At 41.4% G+C, this 17,348-nt stretch overlaps 1 protein-coding gene across 3 annotated transcripts in view; it reads left to right on the top strand.

Moving 5' to 3' along the window:
• Positions 1 to 17,348, top strand: part of Map3k5 (mitogen-activated protein kinase kinase kinase 5) — a 189,191-nt gene that overhangs the window by 65,417 nt on the left and 106,426 nt on the right. For 2 of the 3 annotated variants that reach the window (XM_060373479.1, XM_060373477.1), the window contains exons 3-7: positions 5,873 to 5,896; positions 9,913 to 10,106; positions 11,329 to 11,497; positions 12,859 to 12,965; positions 15,077 to 15,247. In XM_060373479.1, the coding sequence (XP_060229462.1) occupies positions 5,873 to 5,896; positions 9,913 to 10,106; positions 11,329 to 11,497; positions 12,859 to 12,965; positions 15,077 to 15,247 (665 nt within the window). The remainder of the gene's footprint in view (positions 1 to 5,872; positions 5,897 to 9,912; positions 10,107 to 11,328; positions 11,498 to 12,858; positions 12,966 to 15,076; positions 15,248 to 17,348) is intronic. The other variant, XM_060373478.1, reaches the window with a different exon arrangement.

Here is a 17,348-nt window from a genome sequence, read left to right on the forward strand (position 1 = left end):
GGCCCCACAGTGGCCCACACATGCTCTCCTTGCCTCAGTACACTTATTATCTTTTAGTTGACATGTGATCAGCATCTCTCTAGAAGCGACACTAGATAGCTCATGTGCACAAACCCAAAAGTATAACAACATCGTTAAGTTGTCTCTTAAATATCAGCTGCATACATCAGCACAGCAGTTCCTAAAAACATTAAAAATAGGTTCACAGCATGATCCAGCAGTCTTACTTCTGGCTGTGTACACAAAAGGATTAAAAGCAAGACATGAAAGAAATATTTGTATGCCCATGTTTCTAGGAAACATTAATCGTTGTAGCTGAAAAGAGGGAGTGACACAAGACGTGTGTTGATGGAGGACTGGATGAACAAAATGAATGTACAAATGATGGATTATTAGTCACTCATAAAGGATGCTACCACATGCTGCAGTGTGGATAAACCTTTGATTAATTACCACTATTGCTCCTTCAGTTAATTCTGTGCCATCCTTTACCTGTGACCTTTTTCTGCAGGTATAGAGGGACTTAATTTTTTTAACTTTGTATATAAAGCTGAACACTAAATCTGATTTTCAGAAATATATATAACTGAAGTAAATAGATGTTGTTTAGAAATAGGTATAATAACCATATTATAAATTTTGATATTTATGGTAGTTTATAGAAAGTTAAAACATCAGAGTAATTTTTATTACATGTACTTTAAGTTTAAACTGAATTCTTACCTGTGGTGTGAAAAGCCAGTCAGATTCCAAAATGCTTTTTAAACTTACAAAAACACCTCCCCCCCAATCCTACAATACTGCTTCCTTTTCTTAAAGCTTTATCTTTCTGGAATTTAACTGAAAAGTCAGTTATACTTAAAACTAAATTTTAATTTTCCAAAGACATATGACTCTTAGCCTACTAATGGATTTCCCCAGCACTTTAAATATACCAGTTTAGTTGGTCATGCAAAGTGTTCATTCATGAAAGCTTCTTTAAAAGTCACTTAAAAATATGACCCCTGAAAACCTCTTGCAGTTAGTGAACTGGAGGCATTGGCTGTAAACAGCACTGCCTGTGGACCCTTCAAACAAACTCCAGTATGATTCACCAACTATCATCTAGAACTAACAGTTTGAGAGTTGGCATTTTGACCTGTACATACTGTGTCACAGGAAGCTCTCTATGTTATATGCTTACGAATGATGTCACAGAAGCCCTTTTGTTGTTGAAAGAGGAAACCTTTTGTTTCCTTCATTTTACTTATTTTAGAATTACTTTCATCCGAGCTGTAATCATTTCTTATCAGACTTGGGAGGAAGGCAATTTGGGGTAAGATCAGAGAGACCATATGTACACCAGGGCTTCTCTAAGGATCTTAAATTCATAGAAACTCAGCAGTGTTGCATCTTCTAAGGTATTGAAGATATACTGTGTAGCACCCACTCCCCACACCACCTGCCCACCCTCTCCATCTTGGCTTTTATTGCCATGTGTCAAAGGAAAGACAAGGTGAGCTGCACGGGAACTGGAAGGTGCCCTATGTCCATGGGTTGACACCAGTCACTGGCGTCATTTGGAGAGACTCCTGTTGGAGGGCGTGAGTTTCAGTTTCCTAAGAGCAGAAGAAGCAGAGCAAACCACCTTGTCCTTTATACAATGGCCCTTCTGTGGAATCTGATCTTCGTGGCAGTTCAACCCATCATCTTCTTTAGGACCCTCATCTTGGAAATCACGAGTGATTGCCTATGCCAAGTGTGACTTTCTGTATAGAAAAATCATTATACGTATATATACTCAAGCATACAACAAGGACATTTGCTCAACCATGTTCATAGCAGCTCTATAGTAGCCAGAATCTGGAAAAAACCTAGATATCCCTTAGCGGAGGAATGGATATAGAAATTATGGTACATTTACACAATGGAATACAACTCAGCTATTAAAAACAAGGAAATCATGAAGTTTGCAGGCAAATGGTGGGAACTAGAAAAGATCATCCTGAGTGAGGTATCCCAGAAGCAGAAAGACACACATGGTATATACTCACTTATAAGTGGATACTAGACATATAATATAGGATAAACATAAAATGTATACCTGTAACGTTTTAACAATATAGGTTTTGTTTTTTTTTTTTTTTTACAACAAAACGTAAATGTTCACTAGAATAATTTGGCTCAATTAGGTGTCCCTGAAAGAGAAGGGTGGTGGAAAAAGAAAAAAAGTTAATGGCAGCAACACAGTACAGAGTGGTGTTTGCACTGTGAAGTCGGGAAGTTGTCAATGCTGTATGGGTAAAACGTCAGGAGATGGAACTGAATGAATGACTGCTAATGGCAGAGTTCTTCCAGCAAGAAATTTTTTAAACATGAAAAGAAATGATGGGGAAAAGGAGGAGGAGGGGGTGGCAGCACAGAATGTATTCTTCCCAGCTTTGGTGAAATAGAACTTGATTTTTGACACAAATTGTTTTAAGTGAGAGATTCCTCAGATTCCCTAACCATGAACAGCACAGGTGTGCAGTGTCCCTGGATCTGACAGGTAGGAATTAAGTTGTTTGCTTTGATGTGATTAATATCTCATATTGCATACAGCTTTTAAGTATTTTGGATAACTTCACAAATTTACATCACTTAGTTTTAACATATGATCCAGCCAGACAGACAAGTTAAGCACTCACTGTCTGGATTAGATAGAAAAGGTTTTTTTATGGTTAAGAAATTAGCCCAGGGTTACAAACTTTAGGGCACATGGCAGCCACTGAGTGCCAGGGTGATGAGTCCTTCCTTCCTTGAGTCATCGTACAGCTCATAATTTATGACAGTGCCTGCATAGTTTGCAATGAAAGCGCAGGGCACAGGAGAACAGTTCCGCAGGGAAGCGGCACGTGGGGCTCAGGCCAGCAGAGGCCTTGGTGATGTACCACAGAGCCTTTGGCTCCTCGGTCCTCACCATCACTTCTCTCCCCAGCTCCTTCCTTTTCTGTGTCTGGTGTATCGAAGCATGGACAATGGAGAGGTAGCTATTTTAGGGAAGTGAGGACATGCCGTAGTTTATTCACCCAGTTTCTAGGTGGTGGACATTTAAGGTGTCTCCTGCCTCTGTGCTTGCACTGTGCCAGTTATAAAATCACTCAGCATGAAGACTCTTGAAGGGGCATAGCTCAGTTGGCACACTGAGAGTGATGGCCTAGCATACAGGGAGCTCTAGGTTTGGTTCCCAGCACCACACAAACTGGGTGTGGTCACACACTCCAGCAGCAGAGCCATCCTTGGCTACATAGTACATTTGAGACCAGTCTTGGTTATATCGGGATTCTCTCTCAGAAAACCAAGAAACAAATTACAGTTGGCCACTAATGGTCGCACGACACAGTTCTTTGTTTTGTGGCTCACCTTTTCACTAAGGCGTAAGATAACATTCTCTTCTTATTTCTGGATCAGAAAGAACTTTCTGCGTTTCTTTTTTCTTTTTTTATTTGATGGCATCATTTTTATTTAATAAATTAATAAAGATTAAAATAATGGAGAAAAATCCCTTTTCTGAAACAATGGATTTAAACACTCAGTTGCAATCATGATGAAAACTATATGAGCACATATATACTAAAATTAACAAAAGATTTTCAGTGCCTTTAAATTTTTTTATTTTTATTTAATTTATTTTATTTTTTTTTAATATTAGTTACAGTTTATTAACTTCGTATCCCAGTTGTATCCGGCTCCCTCATTCCCTCCCAATACCACCCTTCCTCCCTCATCTCCTCCCTGCCCCTTTCCAAGTCCACTGATAGGGGAGGACCTCTTCCCCTTTCATCTGACCCTGGTTTATCAGGTGTCTTCAGGACTGGCTGCAAAGTCCTCCTCTGTGGCCTAGCAGGGCTGTTCCTCCCTCGGGCAGGGCGGGGGGTGGGTGGGGGGAGTCAAAGAGCCAGCCATTCAGTTCATGTCAGAAATAGTCCCTGTTCCCCTTACTAGGGAACCTACTTGGATAGCTTTCTGCTTTTCAAATACCTCTTTGGTTCTCTCTTCTATATATGGCTCCAAGTGAACCATCTTCCTTGGCTCCCAATGGTAGTAGTTAGTGATTTTTTTCCCCCATAAGCTCCTACTTTTCATCTGTCTCCAGGCAAGATACCCACCCACCCTCTGTAGTTTCTGTTTGCAGCTCAGCTTCTGACCCACCTTCTTAGCTGGCCTCCAATTCTATACAAATACCTTCTATGAAAAACCAAAGCTTACGCTGTATGTATCACTCTTCTGCCTTTTAGCACGCATGTGACTTCCTTTACAGTTGTTACCTCTCATTGCTGTGATAAAATGTTTAACAAGAAACAAATTGTGGAGAAAGGATTTATTTTAGTTTGTGATTAGGGGATGTTCCATCTTTGCTGAAGTTCATGGTAGTCAGAGTGTGAAGCTGGGAATCCTCACAACAGCAAGTGAAGAGATGGAGAGAAAAACAGATAGCAGATAGGGAGGTAGGAGATGATAGATAGATAGATAGGTAGATAGATAGATAGATAGATAGATAGATAGATAGATAGATAGATAGATAGATAGTCAGTTAGTAAGTCCCTTCTACAGGTTACACAGCCTCTTAAAACAGTATCCAAGGACCAAATATTTAAACATATGAGCTGGTAGTGGCTGATCACACTCAAACCATAACAGGATGTATGCATGTATGTTCACCCAGACTTAGGTTCTTTTAAAACCTAAAAAGTTGGTTTGTTTGATTGATTGAAATAAGGTCTTCCTGACTCTGTAGCCCAGAATGGCCAAATACACAGAACTTGCTGTGTACTCAGGCTAGCCTAAAATGTGTAGCAAATCTCCTGAATTAGCTTCTGAGTGCTGGGATTAGGGGTGTGAACCTGCTTGTAAGTGCTTTCTACCAACAAGGTGGTAAGGAACTAAAGGGTAAGTGTGCATGCGTGCGTGCGTGCACACACACACACACACACACACACACACACACACACACACACACACACACACAGAGCTCCCCCTGTTGTACTGGCCACTTCGCTGGGCTCTGTTTCTGCCCTCACCTTGCTGGATCTGGCTGTTCTCCCGAGGCAGATGGTCTGTCAGAAAGACTCCACACTGCCTTACATTTCCCGTTTCCATGACAACACACATACCATCTTTCCTAGTATGCAGTCGCGTTTTCTGTTTTGAATCATGAGTCCCTCACCACCGGTGGAGCCAGTCTACCACGGCCCTCCCCACACCCGCTGCCGTGTCTTTAGTTACTGCAGTGTCTGGTGAGAGCAGGGCGTGGTGCATGCCCTGCACTAAGAACTTCGGTGTGGAAAGCAGCACATCTGCACTATTTTCATGAGCTCACTCCTTACGACCCAGGAGACAGGGACACTGTGGAAGGGCTGTATTTATCCCATTACGCGTCTCACTGAAAAGCGGATAAATTACACCCACTTTTGTTGTCAGATGTCCTTATTATCGATGTGTGAAGTTGCCGTTGGCCAAAATGCCGTTTGTTATTTCCAGCTCCCTAGCATGATGTGCTCTGTTTATTACCCCAGGCTGTGAGAGAGGCCATGCTTGGGGAACTGCAACTCTTTTCTCCAGAAGTGAGTCCTGGTTACTCTGTTTGGGGGTCTGTACATGCTTATGTGGTGCCATCAAAGTGCAGACAACATTTTTGTGTTCTCCTGTCTCCCCTAGGTTATACATTTTTGATATGTAGAAATGTAAATACATGAATTTTGACTGCAAATATAAATGCTTTTACAGTGTTCCTCTGACATTTCCAGTTGCTAATATGAATGTTAATACAAATTTACCTGCTTATGGTAGTTAGTAAGGGCCACAGGTTTTTGTTTGCTAAGATTTTTTTTCTCTTTTTTTTTTTTTTTTTTAGGAAATCATTTGCCAGAAGAATACTGTGAGTATTTTATTTAACTTTCCAAAAACTTAAATCTTTTCATTTCCATTAATTAACCTGTTATTTTAAATCTTCACAGATTATCAATTTTATTTCTTTTAGCCCATTATAGAGCTTCTAATAAATAATATATTAATATAAACACCATTATTTCTCTAACTTATTGTAATGAAATATAATTATGTTTTAGAAAAAACTTTCACAGTGCATTCAGTGGTATGGAGCTACAATTGGCAATATCAAGGCATATAAGAAAGTAATATGTGTGCGTGTTTATATACTATCCATATATATCAACATATTGAAAAATATGTCCACATGTATATGTACATACGTATATAATTTATAAATATAGGTAACACTTATTGCCTGTGCTTCTAGTTGTCTGGCATGTATCTTCCTCTTTGAGGCGTCCAGGCAAATTCTTAGGTTGGCTTTTTGTTCTGTTTTTGTGTTTGTTTCTGGTTTTGATTTTCATAGTGCTGTAGACTGAATCCAGGGCCACGTACATGTTAGGCAAATGTTCTCCCTCTGGGCCAAATCCCCAGCCCCCAGCCCTAAGCTCTGAAGTCTTTCTTTTAAGATCACTCTATAGAACACTAACCTGTCATACAGAAATAAGTTAATATGAAAACCAGAGACATTTCAAAACTTAAATTTAAAAAGACTACATGAAAAGTGTTGAACCATTACAGAAATGGGAATGGCCATGTGGGCCAGTGGTTTTGTATTTTATCTTGGAAAACAAGGCAGTGTTTAAGAGCCCTAAAACAGATACACATCTGTAGTTTGGAGTGAAAATAATATGTACCTAAGGCCACACATGATTTCACATGAGATGATGAGATTAACGTTACAATTGATGGTTTTTCATTGGGTCAGGAAACTTAAAACATCTGGTTAAGATTTCACCACAAGGAAGACTCATTGCAGCGTGGATAATGTTGCCACTATAAACTTGGACCTCTCACATCTCATCAGGAAGTGAGCACTTACCACTCCATACTTCCATGCAGTGTAACACATTCTACTCAGCAGGTGTTGATTAACATGAACTGTGCACCGGAACCTGGGCTTGGTACCTACCAAGAAGACTCACACTAGTGGTGGAGAATGAAACGGTCATATTTGTAATTGTGTGTGAGATGAAGAAGTGGGACTACAACTGTGTAGCTATGTAAGGAGACTAAACAAATAATCAAACATATGTTTTAGGAAATTAGGGCAATGTGACCCAAGGCAGAGATGCTGGTTATTATTATATTAAGGTCCGTCAGAGAAGGTAGCATTCCCTAAGCTTGAGCACATACTTGGTGAGTAAGCTGCCTGTTGATTTATCTGCTGTGATCCGGGGACAGGGTGTCTTTTTAAAACCTGACTTGTGCACACCTCCTTCACCATGTCCGAATGCTGTGACAACTTCCTTCCAGGTGTTTGACTCCTTTTCCACATATAATTTTGTTTCTTCATATATTTCTTAAAGATTGAAAAGCAAGATCAACATTCTAAATTTTTAAAACGAGCAAAGATATAATTAGATTAAGACTAGCTTTTGGTGGCTTTTCTATGCTTTGGATATGATCAAGTACAGGTTTGAGATTTTGAACATCAGAATTTTACACACAAACACACACACACACACACACAAATGCATCACGTTTCATCCTTTTCCTTTTTCCTGCTTGGACAGTGGCTTGTGTCGAAGGATTCAGTTAGGTGGTAGCATCGTAGGACAGGTTCTTTATCCATCTTCCTTACTGCTCCCCATCACTGTGTGAAGGGCAAGGTGATTTGATTTAAAACCCAAATCCCCACCTCTGGAAGTTTGTTCCGTAGCCTGACAGTTGGTCTCATTTCTGCCTCGCTGCCGACACCCAGGTGCTTCAAAGCATAACATGCTCATAAATAATTAACTCTGGCCATAAACGCATTTGGCACCTCTCCTGCTTGCCATCACTTGGTTCTTGTGAAGGTGATATTGGTGAGGGGGAGAGCAGGTGCACCACCCTGTGAAGGGCTCGTGAGAAGGTTAATTCACCCCAGCAGCAACCACATGCGCCACAGAGGGGCTAGAATCTTAACTAGACCAGGACCAGGAGCTGGACCCAAGGCCCTGTCACCTGACCTGCTTCTTGGGTTGCCATCACATGAGCACGGAGGTTGTGGTGGTGGGACCGTGCTCACCTTTTTCTGTGCAAGTTAATGTTTGCTCTTGCCTGTTAGGGCAGAACGCAGAGAGCGCATCCTCTCTCCGTGTACTCTGGAGCCTGGGACTCCTGGTGCCCTCTTGCTGGAATAACAGCATTTGTTGCATGTCCAGTCCAGTGCTCAGCCCTCGATGCTTTTCCCTGTGGGCTTTCTCTCAGAGGTCCCTTACATTTCATATAATACCCTGATCTGTGTTTGCATTCCCATCACACACCCCAAACTCCTTGTGGAAATTTTTCCGCTCATTCCCAGTCTCCTGATCGAGGGAATCCATACTCCTTAGAAGTGAGTGCCCACTGGAGCCCACTGTCAGGTTCAGTTTCCTGAGGTCTTCCCACAGCTTAGCTGGAGATCAGCCAGGTTCTGTGTGGGCTTGTTACCTGTAGCGTCTCAGAGAGCAGCACGCTTATCCGTGGGTCTATACCTGCAGGCTGAACTCTCGCTTTCTGTTAACATAACCATTCTTTTAAAGAAGCCCTACTTGAATTTGCCTGTGGCTCCTTCTTCTCTGCCTACTTCTCCTGTGAGTATATGACTGTTTCCCTGACCCACATGAGTCTCCTTTTGGGGCTGACCTCATACTAACCGTTTCTCCATTGCTGCTGCTCTCATCTGGTTGTGCCACACAGCTTTCTGTCTCCTTTTCTTAAATCTTTGCTCTTTCACTCTGTCCTGTTTACCCAGAATTCCAAAGTGCACAGCCAGTGTTGTATTGTCTTCCAGGCAGAATTCCAAAGTGCACAGCTAGTGCTGTGTTGTCTTCCCTTCCCTGGATCCTCTGTTGATTCCCTACTGCTCAAAACATGTAGTTGAAAACCTCTAGCTTGCCTTCGGGTTCCTTCCTTGAATCCTAAACTGCAATCAGATTTGCTTACCCAGGGATGTACAGTCCAGTTCCCTTTGTCATCTTCCCAACAGTGCTTTTGTTGGCACAAATATCCCCTCGGTTGGCATAATCTGGAAACTGCTAGGTCAGCCAACCCAGGTCTTAGTGATTGAAGGGAGAAGGCACAGGCTGCAGCTAGCAGAGGGCAGGACATGCAAGGGTCAGGCTCCTGTGGACAACAGTGTGAGCCTCGTCTTCGTCACAGGCTCTGTGGTGGGGCTTCGTGCAGCTGTAGGCACTCATGTGGTGTAGGTGTTCGGGTAGAGAAAGGGTGGCAGGTGGTCGGTGCGGAGTGGATCAGGGAAGCCATTGAGAACCAGTTGCGGAGAATCAGACAGATGTATGGACCTCGGTGCTAGCGGAGAGGAAGGAGACAGGCAAATCTGAGCTCCATTGCAGAGGGGGCATAGCTAGGGCCCCGAGAGCCTCAGGATTTAGTGAGTGGGAGACAGTGCGGTATGGACCTGGAGGGAAGCAGCTGTGCCCTGACCTCCATCCCTGCCCTGCCTTTCCAGGGAGACCCTGTACCCATGGCCCTCTGTATTTTGCTCTGCTTACGTTGTGCCCAACTGAATTTCTGATTCCTTGGAGGCTGCAAGCTATGCTTAAATTATTCTTCTTTTAGCATGTATTCTAGTAGCTATGTGTGGCAGTGCATACATGTTTAATGGCTCATAAAAGATACCTTCTCATGTGTAAGTCCTAATTACACTGAAGTAATCAATTAAGGAAACTGGAAAATTCTGTTTTCATGGCTCGTAAATAAGAAGTGAATGTCTTGTTTCCCTTTGCAGTCAGAATTATTATTTAAAATAATAATCGTAGTCACGGAAACACGACCTGGCGTTTCTTTTGTCCGTGTGGTGTCCGTGTGGTGCCGGTAGGCAAGCTTCCTACTGCCTGCTGCCTCCTGTCTCCACAGATGTGCACTGGGAACTACACCTTCGTCCCCTACATGGTGACTCCACACAACAAGGTCTACTGCTGTGACAGCAGCTTCATGAAGGGCCTGACAGAGCTCATGCAGCCCAACTTTGAGCTGTTGCTGGGGCCCATCTGCTTACCTCTTGTGGACCGTTTTGTTCAGCTTTTGAAGGTGGCGCAAGCGAGTTGCAGGTAATACTTGGTGCCCACACTAGGTGCCAATTGTGCTGTGCTATCTGCTTCATTTACTTGTGCATCTTGTCACACATTCCTAGTTGAGAGCCAGGAAACGATTTGCAATGTCCTCTGAGTGAGAAAAAAAAAGGTGTCATTTTAGTTCACACGTTAAACCTCATTCACTTGGTTTTTTAAAAACTTGGCCATTACAAACACACACACATACACATATACACACATATATGTAATTTATAAGTGTACATATCTATCTATATACTTATTTATTATATATAAGTTGTTTTGGGGGTGTATGTATATATACTTAGAAATAAATAAGCATATATACTTAAAAATATAAGTATGTATATAAATATTTACTTATGTATACTTATATATACATATATACTTATAATTAAAGGTATATATATATGTACACACACACACAAATACATTATGGGTACATTAGAATAAATGTTCAAGGACTTCTAGTATAAAGACCAGAACTTGGTGCAGAGAACATAGTTTGGTTAAGAATAATCCTCTGGCCAGTGAGATTGCTCAGCAAGTACTTGCCACCAGTCCTGACAACCTGAGTCCAGGCCCCAAAATTCAGATGATGGAAGGAGAAAAGTGACTGCTGTAAAGTTGTCCTCTGGTGGCCATACCTGTGACTTTCCATACGTTGAAGCACATGTACATGCTATAAGCAAGCAATGTAAAATAATTTTCTTGATTCAGCATAGCGATGGCTGGCCTGGGACTGTTTATGCAGTCTCAAACTCTTTATGGGCTATCTTTAGTACTCAGAGATTCACCTGACTCTGCCTCCTGGGTGCTGGGATTACACGTGTGTGCCAGCTTGCCCGGCAGATGTAATTTTTTAAAAAAAGAATAATCAGTTGTTTATTTTAGTGGATAATGATACTAAGCCAGAAAGTTAAGGTTGTCTTATATTGTAACACAGGCCTATCTAATTTATTTGGGATAAGTTATACTCAAACTAGCAAGATGAAAAGTAAAGTTTGGACTTTTTTTTTTAATGTAGCAGAAAGTGAAAAGAAATTCATGGCCTCCCAAATTCCGTGATAATGCCAAATATGTGAGATGTCCCTTCAGCACTTCTTAATGAGCTGGAAATGACTCGTGGACAAGTGTCATCATTTCCTTATAAAAGTTCTGGTTTTCACCTAATTGTTTTCCAGAGTTAATCCTTTGAAATGTGTGTTTTTTATACCAGCCAGTACTTCCGGGAATCTATACTCAGTGATATCAGGAAAGCTCGGAATCTATACACTGGGAAAGAGCTGGCAGCTGAATTGGCAAGGATTCGGCAGCGAGTAGACAATATCGAACTTTTGACAGCAGACATCGTCATCAACCTGTTGCTCTCCTACAGAGATATCCAGGTGTGAAGATGCTCGGGGTCTCTCTGGAAGTATGCTGGGGGAGGGGCACGCTGCTGTTGCATTTCTGCTAGCTAATAAGGAATCTCTGCTTTGGGGTGGAGCTGGCTGACAGCTTCCAGCCTGTGATTTCATGGTGCATGGGGCAGACTCGCATATGGTAACTGTCGAATTTATTCCTCTTCAAAATCTGCTCACATACCCTCCCAGCTCTTGGAGGTCTGCTCTTCACTGTGAGCCTTGGGCACACCTGTCAGCCAGCCAGTGAGAGCTTTGTATTGGCAAACAGCAGAAATTCTTAGAGCTTTCTAGATTCATCTTTTACTTCCTGAAATTATCCTACTGAAACTGATAGTGCCAGGAGCAAGAAACACGCAATTGATTCAGTATAAAATGGTGGCAAAACCACCGACATGCTGTATGGTTTCTCCTGATGTGTCTTAGACTTTCTAAGATCTGGCAAGGAGAATAAAACCTCTCCGTGAAGGATGTGGTATTAGAGCTGTGACTCCTGGCCCCTCATTCTCATGTCTCAGCACTGTGTAAATCTCTGCCCCTGGGAGAGGCTCAGTAGTTGGAGAACCATAGCAGTAAGTAATAGGCCTGTGGCTAGCGGAAGCTCACTCATGCAAGATGAAATTATTTTGCTACTTGCAACAGGAGTTCAGTCAGTGGCCCCGCGACATTAATGTTTAACGTCCTTAATGGAACACTGCAACGTGACCAGGAGTCTGGCACTGTGAAAAGAGCTGGTCACCTTTGTGTGGTTTATTTGTTTTGTTTATTTGTTTTATTTGTTTTGTTGGGTTTTCTCAAATACCGTAACTGTAATTTCCATGCTTTAATCCATGTAATAGCAATTTAGGAGTAACACAGCTGTTGCTTCTAGGGTTTTCAGAGGTCTCGACAGATTTTTTTTTTCCTCCAACAAAATACTTTTATTATTTATTTATTATTTTATTATTTGTGAATATTACGTAAGGCATCACTATCGCACTTCCCAGGCCTTCCTGGTGCACCCCCACCCTGAGGACCTCCTCCCCCCCACCAAAAAAAAAAAAAAGAACAAGAAGAAATATACTATGTCCATTTTGTGTTGCCCATATACTCACTAGAACATGGTCAAACTCCTAGAGGCCGGCCCCTAACCCCACCCATCATCTGTGATGGCTACGCTATGCTATCACAGCTTTTAAGCGTTCTCTTTGGTTGCTTCTTGTCCAGACTGCTTCTCTTGGGGGGAGTGGGGATGGGGGCTTGCCCTCTATGTCCCTCCACAATACTTAGTTTGCTTCCGGTGCCTGGCTGTCCTAGTGGTGGTTTCTCCTCAGGGTTTAATTCCGTGCTGCTCTTTGTGTTGCTAGGACTATGACTCCATTGTGAAGCTGGTAGAAACTTTAGAAAAACTGCCGACCTTTGATTTGGCCTCGCACCACCACGTGAAATTTCACTATGCATTTGCGCTAAACAGGTAAGATTGTCCCTTCTGGGATGCTGTGAGGTGGTGCTTTAAGTCTTACCAAACTCCCATAGCGTCCCAGCAGCTCCCAGCTAGAATATTGTCGTCTATCATCTGCCTTGGCCATGTGAAGTGCTGAGAGCATGCCTTCAGATTTCTCTCTGGGTTTTGTTTGGGTTTGGAGGACAGGGGTCTCACTGTGTATCTCTGGCCTTGAACTTTTAATTATCCTCCTTCTATCTTTTGAGTGCTGTTGTTTTTGCCAGCCTGTGTGTGTGTGTGTGTGTGTGTGTATGTCTTTTCTCTGTCTCTATATTAGAAAAGCCTCACATACTATTTGTAGATTCAGTTTTGTTATAATTCTTTTTTTTCTCTGACAAAGTTTGTGTTTACTATTTAAGTTTTTATAACTTTCAATATTTTATAAAGATGACACTAATTTTAAGCAAATATAGTTATCCTTGAGTATTTGTTGGAAATTGGTTCTGAAACCCTTTAAAGGTACCCAAATCTAAGGATGTTCAAGTCCTTATATACTGGTATGGTATATTTCATGTAGCATGTACATATTCTCTCTATATATTTAAAACCATCTCTAGATAACTATGATCTCCAACGCAGTATGTTGTTGTGTAAATGGTTGTTTTATACTGCTCAGGGGGAAAAACTGTGCATGTTCAATATAGACATTTCTGCAAATATTTTCAATACGCGTTTGATTGAACACACAAATATGCAGGAGTGCTCCGACAGCATGTGATTGACTGAAGTATGAGGACAGTTAGGAGACAGTCAGTGTTTTTCTCATCCAGAGACAGTTTTCCCCAGGACTGCTGTGAACGCAGTTATACGCCCAGGAGCCTTTCTGTGTCACTTCTGACAGAGCCTCTCTTAGTCCCCACTCTAAAATGTAAAATGTTTCTCACTTTGAAACAAAGTGAGAAAATCTTAGAAATCTCTTAGAATTTTACTTTGGTTTTGCCTCTCTTTCCAAATGCAACATCCAATTGAATGAAAAACATTTGTGTAAAGCAATATTCTCAATTCAAGATGTTTAGTATAGAGGGTGAAGATGGATTTATGAACAAAAGATTTGAAGTAGTAGTTGAGGTTATGAGAATGCATATGATAACTTTAAAATAATAATTTTATTTGAAATGTATCTCATGTATTATATAACTTATTCAGTAAAAATGTCATGTAGCTTTGATTTTAGTATGTTAATTGAGTTCTATAACTGTCATTCATACAGATTATGGAATATTTTTTCACCCTGCAAGGAAACCTTCTGCCCATTGTCCTATACTTCATATCCTCCTGCTCCTGGCAACTACTAATGCCCTTCCATCTCCACTGATTGTTCTGTTTTAAATATTTCACAGAAGTAGAATTATATTGTTGTTGGCCTTTTGTGACTTATTTTTCAGTTAGCATATTATTTTCATCATTGAAGAAATGTAAAGTATGGTTTTGAGAATTATCTATACCTGTTACTTAAAAACGGACTGCATGGCGCTCAAGGCCAGTCCTGATAACTCAGAGAGTTTCTGTCTCAAAATTAAAAGTGAAAAAATGACTAGGAACATAGTTTAGTGGTAGTGTTTGTCCAGCATATCTGAAGCCTCACCTTCAAGTCCAGTACCGTAAGAACTACATAAAACAACTTCTGTAGGTACTCAGCCACATGGAGAAACTGGCTCTTGGGTAGATTTGAATTTGGGCACTGTCTGGGAATTTTGGCAGTATCTGAGAATTAGTTTTCCTGTTGTTTTGGAACAAAAGCCTTTGAAAACTAATGTCAAGAGTTTCTCCTTATTTGAAGTAGCTGATTCTACTCCACTCAGAGTTACTGGGTGCACAGTAAAGGGAATTTCACCAACTTGAACTGCTCATAGACAGCAGGGAGATTAGGACTCTGGTACAAGTCCATCAGTTGATCAGTTGCAGCTCACAAGAGATCCTGGACAGACCCATCTGACAGATATTAGGATAAAGTTTAGGATCTCAGAATCTAGTTATTTTTATTCTGCCAGACTTTACTGGTGTGGATCAATACATGAAATAGAGCTTTTATAAGACAATTGCTTTTGTGATCCATAAGGAAACAATGTTCTCTACTTCAGGAGGAATCTCCCTGGAGACCGAGCAAAAGCTCTTGACATCATGATCCCAATGGTGCAAAGTGAAGGCCAAGTTGCTTCGGATATGTATTGTCTCGTTGGCCGAATCTACAAAGATATGTTTTTGGATTCAAATTTCACCGACACTGAGAGCAGAGACCACGGAGCATCCTGGTAAGACTGCAGGATAGGAGCTGTGTGCTCACTCCCAAAGTCCATGATGCATCAGACTGTGTGGGGATGAGAGGTGGCAGTGTTCCGCCTGTCTGTCTGACTGTATGCTATGAGCTAACTTCAGATTTTCCTACCTTTAGTACATAATTTAATGTACTTCAACATGGACGGGTAAGTTTTCATAAACTAAATGGGAAAGTGAAGAATATAATTTGACTTGAAATGTATAGCATGAAAAAAGCAAACGTAATCTTCTGAGAAAAATAAAAGAAAGCATCCGAAGACTTGAAGAAATAGAACAATCTACAAGTCTGTGAGTAAGCAAGGTTAATATTTTAAAGGTTTTAATTGTTCCAGAAGGGTTTTTCGTGTGATTTGATTTCTAAAGTTTATTTGAAAGAATGAAGGGTCAAGAAAAGGCAATACAGTTTTGGAGAACAGGTGGAGGGACTTGCTGTACCAGACAATGCAGCTCAGTGTAAACAGAAGATAATGAGCTTTAGTGTGGCTGTAGCCTGGGCAATTGAAGTACCTGAGCAAAGTACATATGCCTGAGCCTAGACTTATGACAGGGTATGAGAGGCTGGAGAGCTGGAGGCTTGGAGCTTCAGTAGTGGATCTTGGAAGTGGATTAATCCCTTCAGAAAAGGAGATAAAGCTGAATCTCTATTTTACCTTCTCTCTTATTTTAATTTGTTAAGTGTTTCTGGTGACAGGGATCAAACCCAGGGCCTTATTTATGCTGGGCTAGCCTGAGCTACAACCCCAGCCCTAGATCTCTTTCTTAAGCTCTCTGCAAAAATTTTATTCTACTACGTCCAATGTCCATCCCATTTGTCTTTCTAAGTGAGGATTGACATGTACCAGGACAGGAGCCTACCGCAGAGGGCCTCTGAAAGACTCTACCTAGCAGTCTATCAAAGCAGATGCTGAGACTCAACCAAACCTTCAGCAGAGTGCAGGGAATCGTATGAAAAAAGAGGGAGTTAGCATGACCTGGAGAGGACAGGAGCTCCACAAGGACCAAATATATCAAGGCACAGAGGTCTTTTATGAGACTGTTTCTCCAATCAAGGACCATATATGGATATAACCTAGAACCCCTGCTCAGATGTAGCCCATTCTCAGTATCTAACTGGGCATCCTAGTAAGGGGAACAGGGATTATTTCTGACATGAACTCAATGGCTGGCTCTTGGACCTCCCCTGCCCAAGGGAGGAGCAGCCTTGCTATGCCACAGAGGAGGACATTGCAGCCAGTCCTGAAGATACCTGATAAGCTAGGGTCAGATGAAAGGGGAGGAGGATCTCCCATATCAGCGGACTTGGAAAGGGGCAGAGAGGAGATGAGGGAGGGAGGTGGGATTGGGAGGGAATGAGGGAAGGGGCTATGGCTGGGATACAAAGTAAATAATCATATGAAGCTGAGAATTTTTCTTTCAATATCTCTATAGAATTGTGTTGGTATTTTGGTGGGAATTGCATTGAATCTGTAGATTGCTTTTGGCAGGGTGGCCATTTTCATTATGTTAATCCTAACCAATCCATGAGCACGGGAGATCTTTCCATCTTCTGATATCTTCTTCAATTTCTTTCTTCAGAGACTTGAAGTTTTTTTTTCAAACAGGTCTTTCACTCGCTTGGTTAGAATCACCCTAAGGTACTTTATGTTATTAGTGACTATTGTGAAGAGTGTTGTTTCCCTGATTTCTTTCTCGGCCCTTTTGTCTTTGGTATACAGGAGGGCTTCTTATTTTTTTGAGTTGATTTTGTATCCCGTCACTTTGCTAAAGGTGTTAATCAGCTGAAAGGGTTCTCTGATTGAATTTTTGGGGTATGTATACCCCAAAATGTATACTATCATATGTATACTATCATATCATGTATACTGTCATATCATTTGCAAATAGTGAAACTTTGACCTCTTCCTTTCCAATTTGTATCACCTGATTTCCTTTAGTTGTCTTATTGCTTTAGCTAGTATTTCATGTACTAAGTTGAAGAGATATGGAGAAAGTGGGCAGCCTTACCTTGTCCCTCATTTCAGTGGTATTGATTTAAGTTTCTCTCCATTGAGTTTGATGTTGGCTATAGGTTTGCTG

This window comes from Meriones unguiculatus, chromosome 20 (genome assembly GCF_030254825.1).
Source record: "Meriones unguiculatus strain TT.TT164.6M chromosome 20, Bangor_MerUng_6.1, whole genome shotgun sequence".
Taxonomy (NCBI): Eukaryota; Metazoa; Chordata; class Mammalia; order Rodentia; family Muridae; genus Meriones; species Meriones unguiculatus.